This window comes from Camponotus vicinus, unplaced genomic scaffold, assembly GCF_025532165.1.
Source record: "Camponotus vicinus isolate PSW18456_S1 unplaced genomic scaffold, iyCamVici1.0 SCAF_7, whole genome shotgun sequence".
Classification (NCBI taxonomy): Eukaryota; Metazoa; Arthropoda; class Insecta; order Hymenoptera; family Formicidae; genus Camponotus; species Camponotus vicinus.
This window is the reverse complement of record NW_028141979.1, coordinates 6,467,150-6,484,614: the sequence shown is the minus strand read 5'-3', so window position 1 is coordinate 6,484,614 and position 17,465 is coordinate 6,467,150. Positions and strand designations below refer to the sequence as shown.

The 17,465-nt window shown below is 33.1% G+C and overlaps 2 protein-coding genes across 6 annotated transcripts in view; one reads left to right on the top strand and one right to left on the bottom strand.

The window, feature by feature from the left end:
- LOC145975141 (multicopper oxidase 3) overlaps positions 1-10,745 on the top strand; it is a 110,490-nt gene extending 99,745 nt beyond the window's left edge. For all 4 annotated transcript variants that reach the window (XM_083105378.1, XM_083105376.1, XM_083105377.1 and 1 more), the window contains 9 exons: positions 2,949-3,315; positions 3,653-3,937; positions 4,185-4,458; positions 4,736-4,940; positions 5,310-5,494; positions 6,227-6,422; positions 6,934-7,146; positions 7,355-7,585; positions 7,972-10,745. In XM_083105378.1, coding sequence (XP_082961504.1) covers positions 2,949-3,315; positions 3,653-3,937; positions 4,185-4,458; positions 4,736-4,940; positions 5,310-5,494; positions 6,227-6,422; positions 6,934-7,146; positions 7,355-7,585; positions 7,972-8,141 — 2,126 coding nt within the window. In that variant the 3' untranslated portion in view covers positions 8,142-10,745. The remainder of the gene's footprint in view (positions 1-2,948; positions 3,316-3,652; positions 3,938-4,184; positions 4,459-4,735; positions 4,941-5,309; positions 5,495-6,226; positions 6,423-6,933; positions 7,147-7,354; positions 7,586-7,971) is intronic.
- A 1,576-nt stretch (positions 10,746-12,321) lies between these two features.
- The window catches only part of LOC145975142 (uncharacterized), a 28,946-nt gene continuing 23,802 nt past the window's right edge, over positions 12,322-17,465 (bottom strand). Inside the window, exons 4-9 of one of the 2 annotated variants that reach the window (XM_083105380.1) lie at positions 16,837-16,946; positions 16,623-16,701; positions 15,924-16,060; positions 15,324-15,470; positions 13,843-14,059; positions 12,322-13,388 (exon numbers count right to left, since the gene is read on the bottom strand). In XM_083105380.1, coding sequence (XP_082961506.1) covers positions 13,190-13,388; positions 13,843-14,059; positions 15,324-15,470; positions 15,924-16,060; positions 16,623-16,701; positions 16,837-16,946 — 889 coding nt within the window. In that variant the 3' untranslated portion in view covers positions 12,322-13,189. Of the gene's footprint in view, positions 13,389-13,836; positions 14,060-15,323; positions 15,471-15,923; positions 16,061-16,622; positions 16,702-16,836; positions 16,947-17,465 lie in introns of both variants that reach the window. The other variant, XM_083105379.1, reaches the window with a different exon arrangement.

Genomic DNA, 17,465 nt, shown 5'->3' with positions numbered 1-17,465 from the left:
ATTCATTGTTTTTTTCTTCTTGCACAACCGCGCTACGGCTTTACGCTTACGACAGTGTCGTCACCCATCTCGCCTGGTGTAATGAACGACCTGAGTCGTACGAGGACGAGTCATTACTCGCCCGCGTTATGCACTCGCTCTAAATAACGTGACCAAGCTACCACAACGTTGCCTCATCGTCTAATTGTCATCCGAGTATTCGCGTGACACTCTTTACCGGATACACAAGATGGATCTTCTAGATTCGCCAACTTTTCGGCTTTAGATTTTCTACGAGTAAGAAATCTGACACTTTTCATTGCACTTGTTAATTAAAATTCAACAAGACATTTTAATTATTTAATTATTAAATTATTTTAATTATTAAAATATCAAAAAATTTAATATATTATTTAATTTTATAATTTTATAATTTTATATATTATGATTAATAGAATAAAATATTGAATATCATTTATCATTAGGATAGTTGAATGTTAGATCTTTATCTCTTTTTGAAAAAATACATCATGATTTTAAAATAAGTTTTAAATTTAAACATGCAATATAAGAATATTTCGCGTACAAATATTAACCGCAAGTAATATCACAAACCATGTATTAATTAATAAATAATGTCCCCGATTATTTTTGATAAATTACATCGATTCACTTAATGTGTCAGCTTGTCTCAGTTAAAAAATTCTTATTTAAATGGACATGATCCTTGCAGCTAAGCCACAATAAATCGTCGGTTGATGTAAAAATTTCTCACAGAATTGGCGTTGCAACTTTCATTGAGATATAAATCATTCGACAGTTCAAAATGTTATTTCTCGTGGTGCATTGCAGTCGTACCAGTTTCAATATCCGCCAGATCAACGTCGACTCGACTCGATCGGACAATAAGAATTTGTGCTTCAATGTATGCGTCCATTACGTCATTCGTCGTGTAACGCGTAACAATTCCGACGGAAAGAAAGAGATTAACGAGTGTTCTGCTCCGATGCAATCTCATGATATTCGAAATGCGAACGATTGCAGATCAGAACGCGTTAAGTCATCTGTAAGATCGTAAAGAATAAATCATAATGATATAATTCAAAGTGGTTTATCATTGAATGGACCGAGATAGCGCGGGATATAATATATTCCATTGTGTGTCTATCGAAAAAATAATTATATAATTTATTAGATATGTAGAGATTTATAAGATATGTTTTTTTTGAAAATATTAATCAAAATTCAATAAATAATTCCGAGTTTATTAGAAAGAAATGTCCTCAACTTTCGTTAAATTATCCCATTCTTTGAGAGAGAGAGAGAGAGATTTATTTTCGTGTTTTATTAAAATACTACATATTCAAATACTCAAGATTACTAATACTGCAAAAATTCTCTGTGACTATTTTACAACCTCAAGAAGATAATATGAAGGAAAATAATTTGCAAAAACGATTTTTAATACAATTTTGCTTTAATACAATTTTATTTTATATATGTGAATTTTATTATATTTAAATATTCAATAATAATATATAATTTTATTATATATAAGATTTATTATTTTTAAGAAAATAAATATACAATTTTTTTAAAGACTATACAAACATAATTGCAAATTTTTCTCATTTTGGGATATTGCTTCAATCAGAGCTAACATAATATTAGTAGAAAGCGCGTACAATGTGATTTTAAATCATCTATTGAATGCTACATCGTTCTTGAATATATACCTACTCGAAGAAATGTTACGATTGAAGCATGAAATATTTAGACGTCATACTTGAAAAATTGCAAGATAAATCGTAGACAGCACAATAGCTGATCTTTATTAATAGTGCATTTCTATCGCAGCATGCCATTGCTAACTTCAAATGTGACTACAATGCGCCAGTAGTTTTTCCTTTTTTTCTTCGATACAAATCAAGAAATTTCGTAGAAAAGAAACTGATTATTTTGAAATGGATTATTGTCAACAAGAGGCCGATCGAAATTGATCACAATTCATTAATTAATTTTTTTTTAAATAAGAGAATGCTAATATTCGCGCAACAAATAAATCTTATTGAGGTCCCCACATTTTATATTTAAATGCGCTTATTAAGTCTGCTCTCTTATTTGTGTAACAGAAAAATTTCAGCTCTTTACTCGAAAATTTGTATAATATTTCTCGCTTCACAAAGTAATTTTCAAAGCTGCCGATTGAAATGTATAAATGTATAAATATTGTCAGGCTACAAACTGCATTTGTAAGGCTAAGGAGACTCTTAGATTCGAGATATTTCTGGAGACATTCGACTCGAGATCTCGAGAGTTCCGATATTGTTACGCTTTTCATGTATCGATTGAAATTGAAATACTACCGAACGTGATTGCTATACACGTAACGAGCTGAAACTTCAACTTTTCCCGACTCTTCCGTGTATTTACAGGACTAATTGATACGAAAATAGAAGCAGAAAAAGAGCACTCGTAATGATACGATTACGAAACTGCTTACGATAAAGTAACGATATCGTATATCATATAACAATCGTGCAAAAATCAATAGTAATAAGGAACTGATTAATCATTTCGCAATTTTGAAATCTACCTTGTTTCAAAAACAAAATTAAATAATACAAATTTCATCTTCTATTGCTTCTTCCTTCAGATTTTCCTGGAAGATTACTTTCTATTATAATGTAACTAATTTATCCATATGAATAACTAATTGCTTTGCATGTTGTGAATTCAATAAGTAAATTAATTTAAGAATAGTATCCTGTCTCTTTCTCTTATAAATAATTAATCTATAATCTATATTAAAGTTAAATATCCAAAAAATATTAATAATTGATTTTTTCTGACATTTTATAAAGATCTATCCCTTCTCCTTAATTTTATTACACATTGACTTGTAAGATATATTTTAAATATGAAAAATCAACTAAAAAACTAACTAAAAAAAATGATTGAAACTACAGATCACTCGACAATGGCAGATCAATCGGGGTCGTCCTCGTACTGGAGTCCCACTCTCAAAACCGATATCTTCTCTCAGACTGATAGCGCGACTTTCTTCCCCACGGCCCACGGCCTGGTGCAAACCCACCCGTCTAGTGGTATGTTTCGCAGCGGTTTCGGCGGGATCGACAATCTCGGCACTCGGGGGGTGACGTTAAGGCCGCCGAGGACGCGGCCTCTTAATTTTAATGAGCGCTCCACCGCCGAATTGCGCCGAAATCCATCACTCTCGGCACCGGACGAGTGCGCTCGTGCCTGCCGCGAGAGCGAACCGCCCAGGATATGCTATTACCACTTCACACTCGAGTATTATACCGTACTCGGAGCGTAAGTACATCACTGCAAGAGATCTCGAAATGATTTAAATCTTTAGCGATGATGGAAATTGCAAAAGAGAGATAACAAATGTTAGAAATTCTAATTATTTATTTATTTATAAATTATTTATTTATGATTTATACAAAATTATGAAGTGATTATTTACAAAATTATAAAATAATTATTTGTACAAATTTTTATTATTTATAAAAATTATAAAGAATTATTCTTTTACGAAAATATCTTTTTAATTGAAAAATTAACTTTCGAATAATCTCATTCTCCTAGAATATATAGATTGCTCAAGTGATTAGTATCGTTGCAAGTTAGTTGTATAAATTTCTAGAGCGTGTCAAGTATGCACACCAAATGCAACCAATGCCGTGTGGAGCGAGTGTCAGTGTGTCCTGGCGGACGGAGTAGAGAGAGGTATTTTGACCGCGAACAGAATGATTCCTGGCCCGAGTATTCAGGTATGCCAGGGTGACAAAGTTGTTGTTGACGTGGAAAATCGTATTGAGGGAATGGAAGTGACAATTCATTGGCACGGAGTATGGCAAAGAGGATCTCAATATTATGATGGTGTACCTTACGTGACACAGTGTCCCATTCAAGAGGGCAGTACATTTAGGTACGCGTGATTTTGCTTTTTTCGTGCAATTAAAAAAACATTTTTATCTCTAGAGGAAAATTATATAATTTTTAAGTGTATGCTCTAATATAAGGCTTCAAAAAATTTTTTTTTATTTTATTATTTATATTTATATTTTATTATTATTTTATTTATTATTTATATTTTATTAAATTTGTTATAACTCGAAAAAAAAACAAAAAACTTTTGAGATTCACAAAATGAAATAATTGTGTGATACGTAAAGATATCAATGGACAGCCGGCAATGAGGGTACACATTTCTGGCATGCTCACACTGGCATGCAAAAGATAGATGGTCTCTACGGAAGCGTAGTAATCCGGCAACCGCCAAGCAAGGATCCTAATAGCAATCTATACGATTACGATTTAACCACGCACGTAGCGCTTATCAGCGACTGGTTCCACGAGAGTGCTGTCGAACGTTATCCGGGTCGTCTTGCAGTCAATGTCGGTCAAGCACCTGAAAGCGCACTGATCAATGGGAAAGGTCAATTTAGGGTACGTTATTTTGATTATTAATTGATTTTTAATAGAGATGATATATTATTTAATATCATCAGATAAGCACCAACTTCAATTTATGTCGATTCGTTTTTAGATTTTTCTACAAATGAAAAAATAGTAAAAATTTAAAGTAATCAGTATAAGTGCAAGTGTAAAGAAAATTGCGGGAAAAATTTGCTCGATAAACTTTGACGTTTATTATTGTAGAAGATGATAATTGCATTGTAATCATGTTTTTATTTTTTAATATGCCGTATATTGTTCAATGCAGGATCCTAATACCGGTTTCATGACCAACACTCCGCTCGAAGTGTTCACGATAACTTCTGGTCGTCGTTATCGATTCCGACTGATTAATTCATTTGGATCAGTATGCCCCTCTCAAATCACAGTCGAGGGTCATACTCTCACCCTCATCGCCACCGATGGTGAAGCAGTTCAGCCAATACAAGTGAACACTATAATTTCATTTTCAGGTAAAGCGATTTATTCCACATTGATTCTAAATTTTGCCTAAGTTAATTAAATTAATCGTTTAAGTAAGCAAGGTAAATGAAAAAAATAATTATAATAATTGAAGAAGTGAAAAGCTTTATGATATTAAAATTGTAAAAATAAAAAGTTTGCAAAAAATAAAATATTTTTCGATATATCATAAAGGCACAAATTACGAATAAAGAAATTAAATCGTTACTCGTCAAATGTCAAAAAAGATTATTTGCCCAATAGTCAATATCAAACGTAATGAATATCTTGATAATGTACCCTAATATCCTTATTAATGAAATAATTCAAAAATTGATTCCACTGATTTTGCGTTAAACATATTTATGCTTCTTCAATAGGCGAACGTTACGATTTCGTCATAAATGCTGATCAGCCTATCGGCGCTTATTGGATTCAACTTCGTTCGCTCGGAGAATGCGGAATCCCACGCGCCCAGCAACTGGCTATCCTGCGATATGCTCGTGGTCCTTATCAACCGCTTACTGCACCGCCTACGTACGATTTTGGTCTTCCACAAGGCGTTGTAAGCATTTTTCTACTTCTCAAAGATTATCGTTAATTATTAATTAATTGTTGCATGCCATGTATTTTTTTACGATCAAAGCTAAAGGTGAGATTAAATTCTTTTCCATTTTATTAACAAAGTTCCATTTTCAGAACCTTATAAATTTTTTTTTATTTATTCAATCTTATAAAATCTTATCTTAGTATATGCACTGCCATCTGTTTGCATGCTTGAGGTAAAAAAGAATTCATATGGATACATAATTAAAAAAATTAATTATAATTATTAATTTAAATTATTATTTATGTAATTTTTAATGAAATATAAGATATCGATTTTAATACGTGATATTGACATGAACAAAATATAACAACGCAAAAAAATTGATGATGATCATGTTATCTTCAATCGATAGAATAGAGATTCTCTCATAATTTTAAAAAGAAAATGTATGTACATTACAAAAAAATCTCTCATTGAATAATTTTTATTTGAAAAAAAATGACACCGAATATTGTGAATTATAATTCAAAAGATTTTTAAAAGAATTAATGCAACTATATAGATTACAAATATATAATAGAATATGCTACAAATAAAAAATTCTTTTATTCATGCTAGATATTTTATTTAAAAAATAAATAATGCGTGTAAAAAATATTGAAGGAATTCTCGACTATGCTAAATTCAAAAGTATTCTTTAAAGTACTCGATTTTGTTGTTGTCAAGATCGAATATTCTCTTCTTCAGGTTCTGAATCCCTTGGATGCTATTTGCAACCGACCGCGCGAGGATGCAGTTTGCGTGAGTCAATTGAAGAACGCCCGACACATCGATCAGGGTATCCTCCAGCAACGCCCCGACGTGAAGATCTTCCTGCCTTTCCGCTTCCTGTTCTACAGACCCGAGGAGGTCTTCCAGCCGCAGACCTACAATCGCTTCCTCGGTAAGGATGCGCTAATAGCTGATTTAATTCGCAAAAAACAAGCGAACGCGTCACGCGATGATTGCGTTTGATTTTCATTTGATATAAATACGGCCTTCCAAGGAAGGCCTTCGAAGGAAGATATGCTTAAAAAGAGATATAATTCAGACGCACGTTCATGCAACATCTTCGACAAGCCTTGAAACTTCAAGAATTATACGCGAGATACTTCGCAGGGTATATTTGCTATAAGTGGTGGTACTTTTTCCTCGGGATAATTAGATTCGATAAGCATTGGAAGATACAAACCGGTATTGTATTATATTATCGTACCAGAGTGTTTTGAAATTATCGCCGTATCTTTCAATCGCATATTTTTTTATTTTTAGCTTGGAGTCGATATTTTTTTAACGTAAATTTTGCGCGAAATTTTCCGTGGAATTCATTTATTCAGAAGTTAATGTTATCGCTCATTATTATACATTTACTAAAAAATTCTAATAAAAATGTATTATCTCGATTGTGTCCGTAGTTGCGCCTACTGGCGACCACGTGATTTCTCTCGTGGACGAGATCTCATTCACGTTCCCTCCGGCGCCGCCGATCTCGCAGATCGATGACATCCCACCTGAACAGTTCTGCAACGGTGATAATAGACCAGCTGATTGCGGCGCCAACTGCATGTGCACGCATCAAGTCGATATTCCGCATAATGCGGTCGTCGAGGTGGTTCTCGTAGACGAAGGTATGTTTATCGTGATATAATCTTGCTCTTGTCACGCAAAGCTCTTCCGCATTAAGCAAAAAAATACATCTCAAGTATAAATGGCATTAAAAGAAATATAAAAGTTTTATTCTACGAGATTTCTCTTTATTACAATAGAATTTTAATTTTATTACTTTGATGAAATTAATAGCATGTTTTTGATTCCTTTGTGTACGATCGATTACAGTACAACAGCCCAATCTGTCGCATCCCTTCCACTTGCACGGATACGCGTTCAACGTGATCGGCATCGGCCGTTCTCCCGATAGGAACGTGAAGAAGATCAATTTGAAGCACGCCCTCGATCTCGATAAGCGAGGTCTTCTGCACAGACAATTCAACTTGCCACCTGCCAAGGACACCATCGCCGTTCCCAACAACGGCTACGTCATCTTCCGCTTCCGCGCGGATAACCCGGGTAAGTTCACAACGACAATTTGAAAACTTCTCGCGCATTAGTCTGATGAGATGCAAACTGCTTCCGTTCGCAGCTGCTTGCATAATTGCAAAAGTTTGCATACACTAACTGTGTTGTGTGTCCAAAAATATTATGCATGTAAAGTGTCTTACAATTAGTTTTCAAGTTGATATTGATTTTATGACGATCTTAGAAATAATTTTATACAAACAGATGTAAACGTAATCTTGCCAATGTTGCCAAGGATAAAGTCAATAGCTATTGCTTTTATTAAATTTACTTAAATGATTTACTTAGGCACACCATTATTATTTTCACTTTCAATTTGATCATTAGAAATTATAAGTGAGAATTATATTAATATTGGAATATCTTCTTCTTTCAAGGATACTGGCTGTTCCATTGCCATTTCTTGTTCCACATATTGATTGGCATGAATCTGATCCTTCACGTCGGGACGCACGCGGATCTGCCACCGGTACCACCGAATTTCCCGGTCTGCGGTGACCATTTGCCGCCCATCACGCCGCCATTATCATTGAACACGTTCCACTGATGCACGATTGACTGATGAGCGGCGAGCTCAGAAACGCTGAGAGAGACGCTCCAAAGTCCATACGATACTTGTAGCATATTCCTGTAAAGTAACGCGAGCCTGTAATATTCTTTTTCTTTCAACTACGCAACACCTTGTCGGTTTTACTCTCGAGGGTACTCTAGGTGCTCTGCTCGAGATTGCGATCGCGAGCAAGGAATTCGACGAGTGTCGACCCGTTACCTTACATAATCCGGCTGAGAACGAAGGAAATGGCAAGGCGAGTTAGATGCATTGAGGATGTTAGTGAGGCAACGGGTTAACAAAAGGTGATCGATGTCCTGCTGGGCGTCGCTGGGGAACGACGAGCGTTCTCAGAGACGATGATGACATTACGTTGGCGGCAGTCGATAATTTATTATGTTTCAGATGCTTCATCCGTCACACTGTCATTCCTGCTGCACGACATTCCTTGTTATTCTTGCATTACCATACAATGCAGATACATTCATATTTCCTGATCGTATATAATTCACAATAATCTGTTTTATTATAAAACACACATATCATGTAATACATGTTTCGACATCCCCTAGAAATATTTACTGAATATTTATGCTGTTGCTTCGCAAATATAACGGCGAAGCACAAATCCCGATGTGGCGAGTGAAGCATCTATAATTGGAAACGTACAAATGTTACTGACTAACGTTTGTAACGCTCTGTAAATAATGTAGAAATAGTCACTACACTTAACGAGATATTAATGCGGAAGTAATGGGTGTAAGTGATCGCCGAAAAATTGTGACGGCGATTCGATTAGTGGTGGATCACGAGGATAAATGGCTCCTTCCAGCAGGCTGGACCTGTACGATCGCGAAATACGATTTATAAAATTATATTTGGAGATATTGTGTTATAAAAAGGTCTAAAAATAATCTTTAAAAATAATTTTGTGCACGAATATAAGAGACATAATATTTATTTAAATTAATAGCGCTTAATTTTTTTTTCCACTAATCGCGAATCTCTCGACTCTACTTCCCCTGATCATTTTAATCATTTTTGCGACTTCTTCACTAGATGCTTTCATTCGCCTCTTTTAAAAGGAAGAGATATAATAATAGCTTGGTGAAAGATAACATGAGATCGAAGATGGCAACAAATTTCCTTCGACAGATCCAGGCTCCTGAAATAGCTTCTTAGGGGAGTAAATACGTTTTCATTCCATCAGCCTAGAATTATATTAAAAGTATCAAAATTATCGCGGTTATTAAAATTTTACGAAATGATCTGAAGCTAATGCGGCAGTGAATTCCTTAATAAATACGATTATCATTCTTCTCTTGCACGAGACATCAACGTATATTGATACACTATTTATTTTCTCGCTTTTATTTTGTGTGTTGACTTTCGAACGCAGCGTCCGTCCCAAGATTACTCTATTGAAAGTATTCAAACGCAGGCTGACACTTTATGATTAAAATGTCGCGCTATACATACAGCGCAACAATATAGCTATACGTTTATTCATGGTGCCTCCATTTTCGATGGAAAATACTCTACATTAATACACAATTAACGCTTAAATCATTCAGTCATACATACATAGACTAATATACAGAACAGACACACTACACATAGATACGAGATGATTGTACACACACACACACACACACACACACGCTTTATACTGTAGATAAACTTCTAATTCATTTCATTAAAATTACTGAAATTACTTACTCGATGGTTCGATGGTTTAATAGAAAAGAAAAATATAGCGCAAAAAAATTAAAATAATTATAAAAATAAATAGTATAATCGTATTTAACATAGCATAAATCGTTAATAGTTAAGGTGTGAAAAAAAGGAATATATGATTTTTTTTAATAGAGTGCTTCATTTTAAATTGCAAACTTCTTGCATTAAGCCATCGAATTGCGCGAAATGTGTCCGTTTTTAAATCTATCGCTTTCTCGAATCTGCCGTTCGTTTTTCCTTTCGATGAGAAGAACGTTCCTAGAACTAAGAAGCGCGATTTAGAAACCGATGCAAATTCGTCGTGTAAGAGGATATGTCTTCAATACTCTCATTCAAGCAACCGTAGACTAACAGAGTATATCGGTCTACTCTCGAACGGACACGGATTGTGGGATAGCAAATATACGCTGTTTTCAATACTCCTTGTTTTATCCTTAGTAAGAGATAGTTTACAAGAAAGATAATGGAGAACACGTACCTGCGGTTTAATTAATTGTAGCACGAACACGTCGATCGTTTTCTTATAAGCGACGCTGAAATTCAGTGGCTCGACGATAAGCGGTCGAAAGTTACGATTTCATCATCGACAATCAATCATGCTTCGTCATTCGCAGGCAATGAGAAGTGCAGAGTATTTACAAATAGAGCTTCAGTTCGGAGATAATCATGATATTCGTATTATTATATTATATATGTATATTAGAGATAATCAAGTCAATTGATATACCGTTTAATATCGGTATATCTAATAATTATTATAAAATTATGAAAAGAATAATGATTATTTAATAGATATGAGATTTTATTATAAAAAAACTATGATAACTAATTATATATTATTCAAAAATATAGTAGAATCCTTTATACCACGTGATATTACTACAATTGGCCTGATTGACACTATATTTGCTCCATTATACTTGTAAAATATTAACCTAAAGTATAAGTCTAACGTATTAATCAAATTTTAAAAGACAGCTAAACAATTATATGCGATCAACTTGTGGTAACACTAGTTAAATTGCTTAGGCTGTGGTTGAAATGATTTTACTGCAGAGAATGTTATAAGTCTTCATACATTTTTTAGAACAATTCTTTTTAATTGTTTTCATCGAAAATTTCTTCTATCGAGAATAGCTTATAATAATAACATTTTAAAACTTTTTGCACATAAATTATTGTCTAATTTGGCTTCCTAATTTGAGAATCTTATTAAAAACAATGCACTCATTAGTAAGGAAATATAGTCTATCATTACATTCGGATTAATTCTTCAAGCAGGTACACATTGATTGTTGTAAATATTGTAATACTGATGATTTTTTTCCTCTTATTGAAGAGTATTCCTGTAGCTAGTAATCCCTTCTCCCAGTGTAATTACTCATTTACTAAACCCGTATACATACTGGCAGTTACCATTTATAAGCAAATGAGAGTTTTCGTATTTTATATAAATAAAGTATTTAAAAAACGAAAGATAGATATAATAAGAGAAAGAGAGAGCTATGCTCATGTATAGATGCATATAAGTCTATTGCGCGCTCTCTGCGGACTATTCTCTCGTATATTTTCTTCTAAAAATGTATTTTTAATAATAAATCGTTTTAAAAAAATAGCAATCTATCATTTAATATTTCCATTGTATTTATATTTTCTCTTTCAAAAAAGTCTTAACAATTCGTCCTTTAATCTTCATACATGGATTCTAAGTCTCTTTTATATAAAACCCGTTCAATTTACATGCTTTGCAAAATGGATATATACAATGAATATGTTTTGCAAAGAAGATGTATAACTCTCTCGCATAGTAATAATCCGCTTATTTAAAATGAAAAGCTAAGTAAGTTAGAAGATTATCAAAGAGAAAAAGAAAGAGAGAGTAATGAAATATGAAAGTAGGAGAAAATATTTCTAGAAAAATGGGAACGCGAAAAAAATAATATGTGCGCGCTTCATAACAGAAATTATTATTATTAATCATTTAATAATACGTTTATTCGACGTATATTATTAACGTAGAATTTATATCATTTCAGAAATTATAAGATGCAAAGATAGTTATTATTGTTGATCGTTTTCTGAAAAAAATCACAAGTCTAGCAAATTAGTTAATCGCATGATGCATCATTACGGTTGAGACATTAATAAAAAGAATGTAATTTAATTGAAATATCTCAGATAATTGAATGAAAACAACATTATAGATGAAGATTTATAAACAAAGTTTGGAAAAAAGAAATCGTGATTGTATTATTATCATAAGCATGAAAAGCCTAACGTCATTCTAGAGAAAAATTTCAATTTTAATATTAATGAAAATATTAATGCTATTTCTTATTATCTTCTATGCTCGTAAGAAAATATTCATGGATTATACTGAAGATTTGAATTCCTATTTGGATATCCGAAGATATTTGCCGGTAGAAATAAAAGGCACATGTGTTTTTAGATTAATGGATTTATGTACAAAAAGCATTTAACTAGTATTTCTCTTAATTAGGATCAATGTTGCGCAGTTTTAAGTGCTAGTGCCTATGCTTATGACTATTATATATATATTATGATACATATACGCAGTCTAGCACACGAGAATCATTTCACAAATGATAAAGCTAAATATAAAAATATCGATGTGTAGATGCGTAGTTTTATATAATCGCGCTTATTCATAAAAAATTTTACCTTGTTAATATATTTGATCCGCATCGATCACGCGTTGTTTATTGTCGTTGATATTATTAACAAGTGCAAGTGTATAAAATAAAAACTTTCTTGCAAGAAAAACGAAAAGGTATATCAACATCATATGATTTTATTCCATTTTTCATGGACGGAAAATTTCAGATTGTTGCAAGATATAAAAATTAGCATTCATCTCACACACACTAGATATCAAATTTTAGATATTAACACTATTGATATGCATCGCATAAAATTTATACGCGTTGTCAATCATAAATAAGCTATTATATGTATTGTATTAAATTTCTGAGTCACTGATTATTTATATTTGTAACAATTTTTTGATTATATTTGTCTCAACGCACAGAAAATAGATAATCATCGGCTTAAGTCTACCTCTCAAACGGGTCTGATCAAGAAAGTGTTGATATCATTTGATTGATTGAATGCTTTAAAGATATAAAAATGATTGTGATCGGTGATATTTTACATTTAAATCGATTCCTTGTCGTTCGTGCGATTGAAATAATGCCACTAATGGCGCGTAAAATTCGTGTTTAATTAAAGTAACATTAATGAAGACAATGAAGTTCTATAGTTTTTGATAAATGAAACTAACGGAAATGTCACTTTCCGGAATAATGTGAACCGATGTTGGACGGCGGTCCTCTGTGATGATGATGATGTTTTTGTCCAGGGCCAGAGTATCTGCTTCCTGGTCGGGAATGTACTATCGCATAGTGATCGCTATTCGTCGATATTGACCTCGTAGAATTCATGGTAGATCCCCCGGAGGCGTATCCTTGCTTGCCGTTTAACGAATACCTGAATACAAGAAAGGTTTCGTTCAGGCACGCAATCGCATGCGTCATGATATGCAATCCGTAATATTAATTGCCATCATCGTGATTCTGCTTAAGTACAACTTCACTCAGAAAGTCCGATACTTGTCATTTTCGCCAGATCAGCAATTTAAACTGAAGATTCTTCGATAACACGATGTAAAAAAAAGAGAAAATCATCGAACATGCAATCAGTCATCAAAAAATATATATCAATTACATCGCTTTTAATCTGACGGGGATACATTAGCTCATCAATGATCAATTCGAGCCACTTGGGCCCGAGTGTTGAAGTGTTGAAGCGTGTGTGTAGACGACACACGGTTATATACTAATAATCATATATTATTGATGCAATTAAGAGAGAGAGAGATACTTTGTCGGCGAGTCACGCGAGAGGGTGGCTAGTAGAGGAGATAATTAAGTCAAACCTCGACCCGTATTGAGAGCCGTGCCAGCTGCGGTATGGATCGTAATCCTCGATGATTGACGGCTCCTTCTCGATAATGTCGGTCCGGGTGCAGCTACAGGTCATTGCCGAACATAGGAATATGTTGATAATGAGCATGATGAGGAATAATATCCCGAGTGCCACCGCCAGCCACAGAAGCCAAAGCGGATGCACGCTGCCATCATCGTACAATGTTTGTACAACTGCGAACAAAGAGAAACAATTATATAATTTTCGTATTGTGTTAGGTGTTCATGTATTTGTAATGGAAATAATATTGATGTAAAAATTCCATTTGTTCAAATGACATTCTGTGTCAAAAAAATAGCTGTTCTATGTAAATCCAAATATGGGATAGTCAAAAATGTAGGCTACGTTAACGTAATTATTTTTCGTATAAATTCTACTTTTAATCTGTCGATCCGTTTTAATAATTTTAAAATAACTATTAATTTTATTTTGAAAATTACATTGTATACATTGCTTTTATCCAGATTTATCGAGATAAGAAAATGATCTATTTGTTTTTACAGTGCGACATAATTAATTTAATGACATAAATTCGCGAAGATATTGTTGATGACCGCCGGAAAATTGTAACACAGGATTGAGTAAAACTCTAATGAAAACAAAAAAAAATTAAATCAAAGCACAAAGTGTGAGAAGCATAATAAGATTACTTATATCTGAACACGCATTATAATTTGATGACAGCCCCTGGATATAGGTTGCGTGTCGAGACGACATCCAAATGCAGGTCAGATGACGAAGAGGGACGACAAACAATCATCTTGCAAGGGATAAAGATGTAAACGTCAATATACGCAAGAGGAGCAATAAGGAAATCAAGAAAAAAACAGACCGCACGCATTCTCGACATAACTATACACTTTTCCTGTCACGACCATATGTCAAAACTACAGCTGATTGCAACCAGTTTCATCCGACTGCTTTTTCATCAATCTTCTCATAAACTCCTCTCAAGCTTTTCTTATATGAACTTTCGATCGAGAAGAAGCAATTTTTTTAATATTAGAATGATTGAAATTGATTATTTTATATTTTTCACATATTGCTTATGAGTTGCTAGATTCTTTTTCATTAACTACAGAACGTATCTCTGTATTGCAGTGCATTTCACTTTACTTTCGCAAGAAGTAGTTCACTTTGATCGACAAAAAGCGGTATCAAGTTTATATGTTATTAATTTGTTATATGCTATGTTTTATAATAATTTTTAATCAATATTAGTTGATATATATATAAAAAAATTTAAGAAAAGAAAGAAAAATGCAAGGACGAAAGATTGTTAATTAATTAAAAATTAATACTTTAGTTTTCCTTATACGTAAAATGAAAATGTGTCAAGAATAAAGTATGATAATAATATGTTATGATAATATAAAATGACAAAACACGTATAAAATTACAATAATAGTGAACTTCTCTACAGCGTATTTTACTTACTTCGCTTTTCGCCTGGTTGAAGGACAAAAACGCTTGTTCCAGCAAGTAGCACTCCTTCTTCGCCATTAACACTTTGTCCGTTAGGGGAGGAGCCACCCTTTATTAGTTCCTCTTTGTCTCCTTCACATACAGGGGTACCGCAACTTCCTAACATAAATTTTTGTTCCATTATATCGCGACAAGAAATATTATCGAGTTCATATATTGTCGATTAATAATTATATTTCGATTAATAATTATATTTTTTATTAATAATATTATTTCAGAAATTTGTCGCATTTGTTAATGAAAGTATTAATAATTTACAGAAAAAAATAGATAGGGAAAATATACTATTAAAATATTTTATATGTAATTTGGCACTTTTTTTAGTATAACACTAAAACTAAATCAATGTGACGTTAATTGTTAAAATCTTCGTTCTAAAAAGATTGAGACTTTTACAACTTGGGATGCAAAGAGCATCTCGTCATAAAATCAACGGGAATATCTGTCACAATATGTTACAACATACCAACGAGTCGTAAAAGTTGAATGCCATTTTATAACCCACATTCGTAATGAAATGCTAATGGAAAATCATTCAACGGATCAGTTTACCTCTGCACACGGCGATGTCGCATTGGAAATGCACCTCTGAACTGTCGGCAAACCGGAACATCGAGAACAATGTGGCATCCGCTATACCGGTGCTTCGATCGTATATGAATTTCGTCATTCGAACTTTCACGGGACAGCTTCGCGATAAAAAGAGCCACAATTAGTATATCGTTTCAATCGTCAAAGCGACATTACGTTAATAAAAAAATACTTTTTCTGTCAATATGGCAGCAGAAATGGAATCGAAATTAATTTAATAATAAATGTAAATTAATTTAAAGTTGTTTTTTAAATCTCGCTATTTGCAAAGTTCTAAAGTCGCTTCGACAAAGAAGGAAACTTCAATTAAACCAAGAAGCCTGCGAGTTTTCCTTTTGTGAAATAAAGGTTTTGTCAGTAGTTTAAATTTTAATGAAATTACTGCTAACAATAAGTATGATTTTAACTCTTACAGCAAACTATTTTATCATGAAAGTTATTTCTTCTCTGTGAATTTTCAAACGAAAAAAAATTAATTATATTGTTGGTTCATTTCAATATAAATTATTAATTATATTTAATGAATGCATGTATCATTTGTATATCAAATATGTAAATATCTAACATTTATATTTATAACACAAATGTTTGCGATAAGCATAAAATTTAATAATTAATATATCCTTATTAATTCTTTACAAAAATTTATCATACGCTTACCCTTTCTCATCTATAAGCTGTACACTGGAATTGAGCTTGTTGAATGCGAAGCAATTCTTAACTCGAATCCCGTACATTCCTGCAAATTGAATGTTTAACGATATAGTGCTTCAAAAAGAAAAGATCTCGCGAAGAAATACTACTAACTGGACTTGTGTCCGTATCTATACTGGACGTAAAAGCAAAACGACGGAATAGGATATAAGATACGAACCGTCTGGACGTGAAATCTCGGCACGCAGAGTGTAGTTGTGACCGTATATAGCTTCTTGTACTCTGACACCTTCATCCAGAAGGCGCAAGGAGACCAGCGAAGTTTCATTTCTATGCAAAAGGCGTTGTTTTATTTTAAGCACTTGAGGACTTCTCTCTTTATGCGCGTTTTATAGTATATTTTATTATTAGAATCATGACACGGCGCGTAGACTTTATGGAAATTGCGATCAAAGTGAGTGCACATATAAATATGACAAAAAAAAATGTCAAAAAATCAATACATATTTGATGTTACGTAAGATAAAAAAAAATCAATGGATCACATTTCGATTTTTAAGACGATTTGATTCAAGAGAATTTTTTTTTCGAGGATATATAACAATAACCCAGACAAAAAAGTAATTGTCATTTGCGGAGTATCTTATTCGACGACAATTGTATACTGAATATTGACCGCATTTTACACTTGCACGGAATAAAAAATGGCTTGCGGTAAGCCGCAGCGTCACGGGCATACAAATTATCGTACCATTTATCTAATTCTTGCATCTAATTAAATTCTATTGTCGCTCGAACGGTCCTTCTCTGAGCATGTAAGTAAACAAAATGTCAGCATCTTAATATATC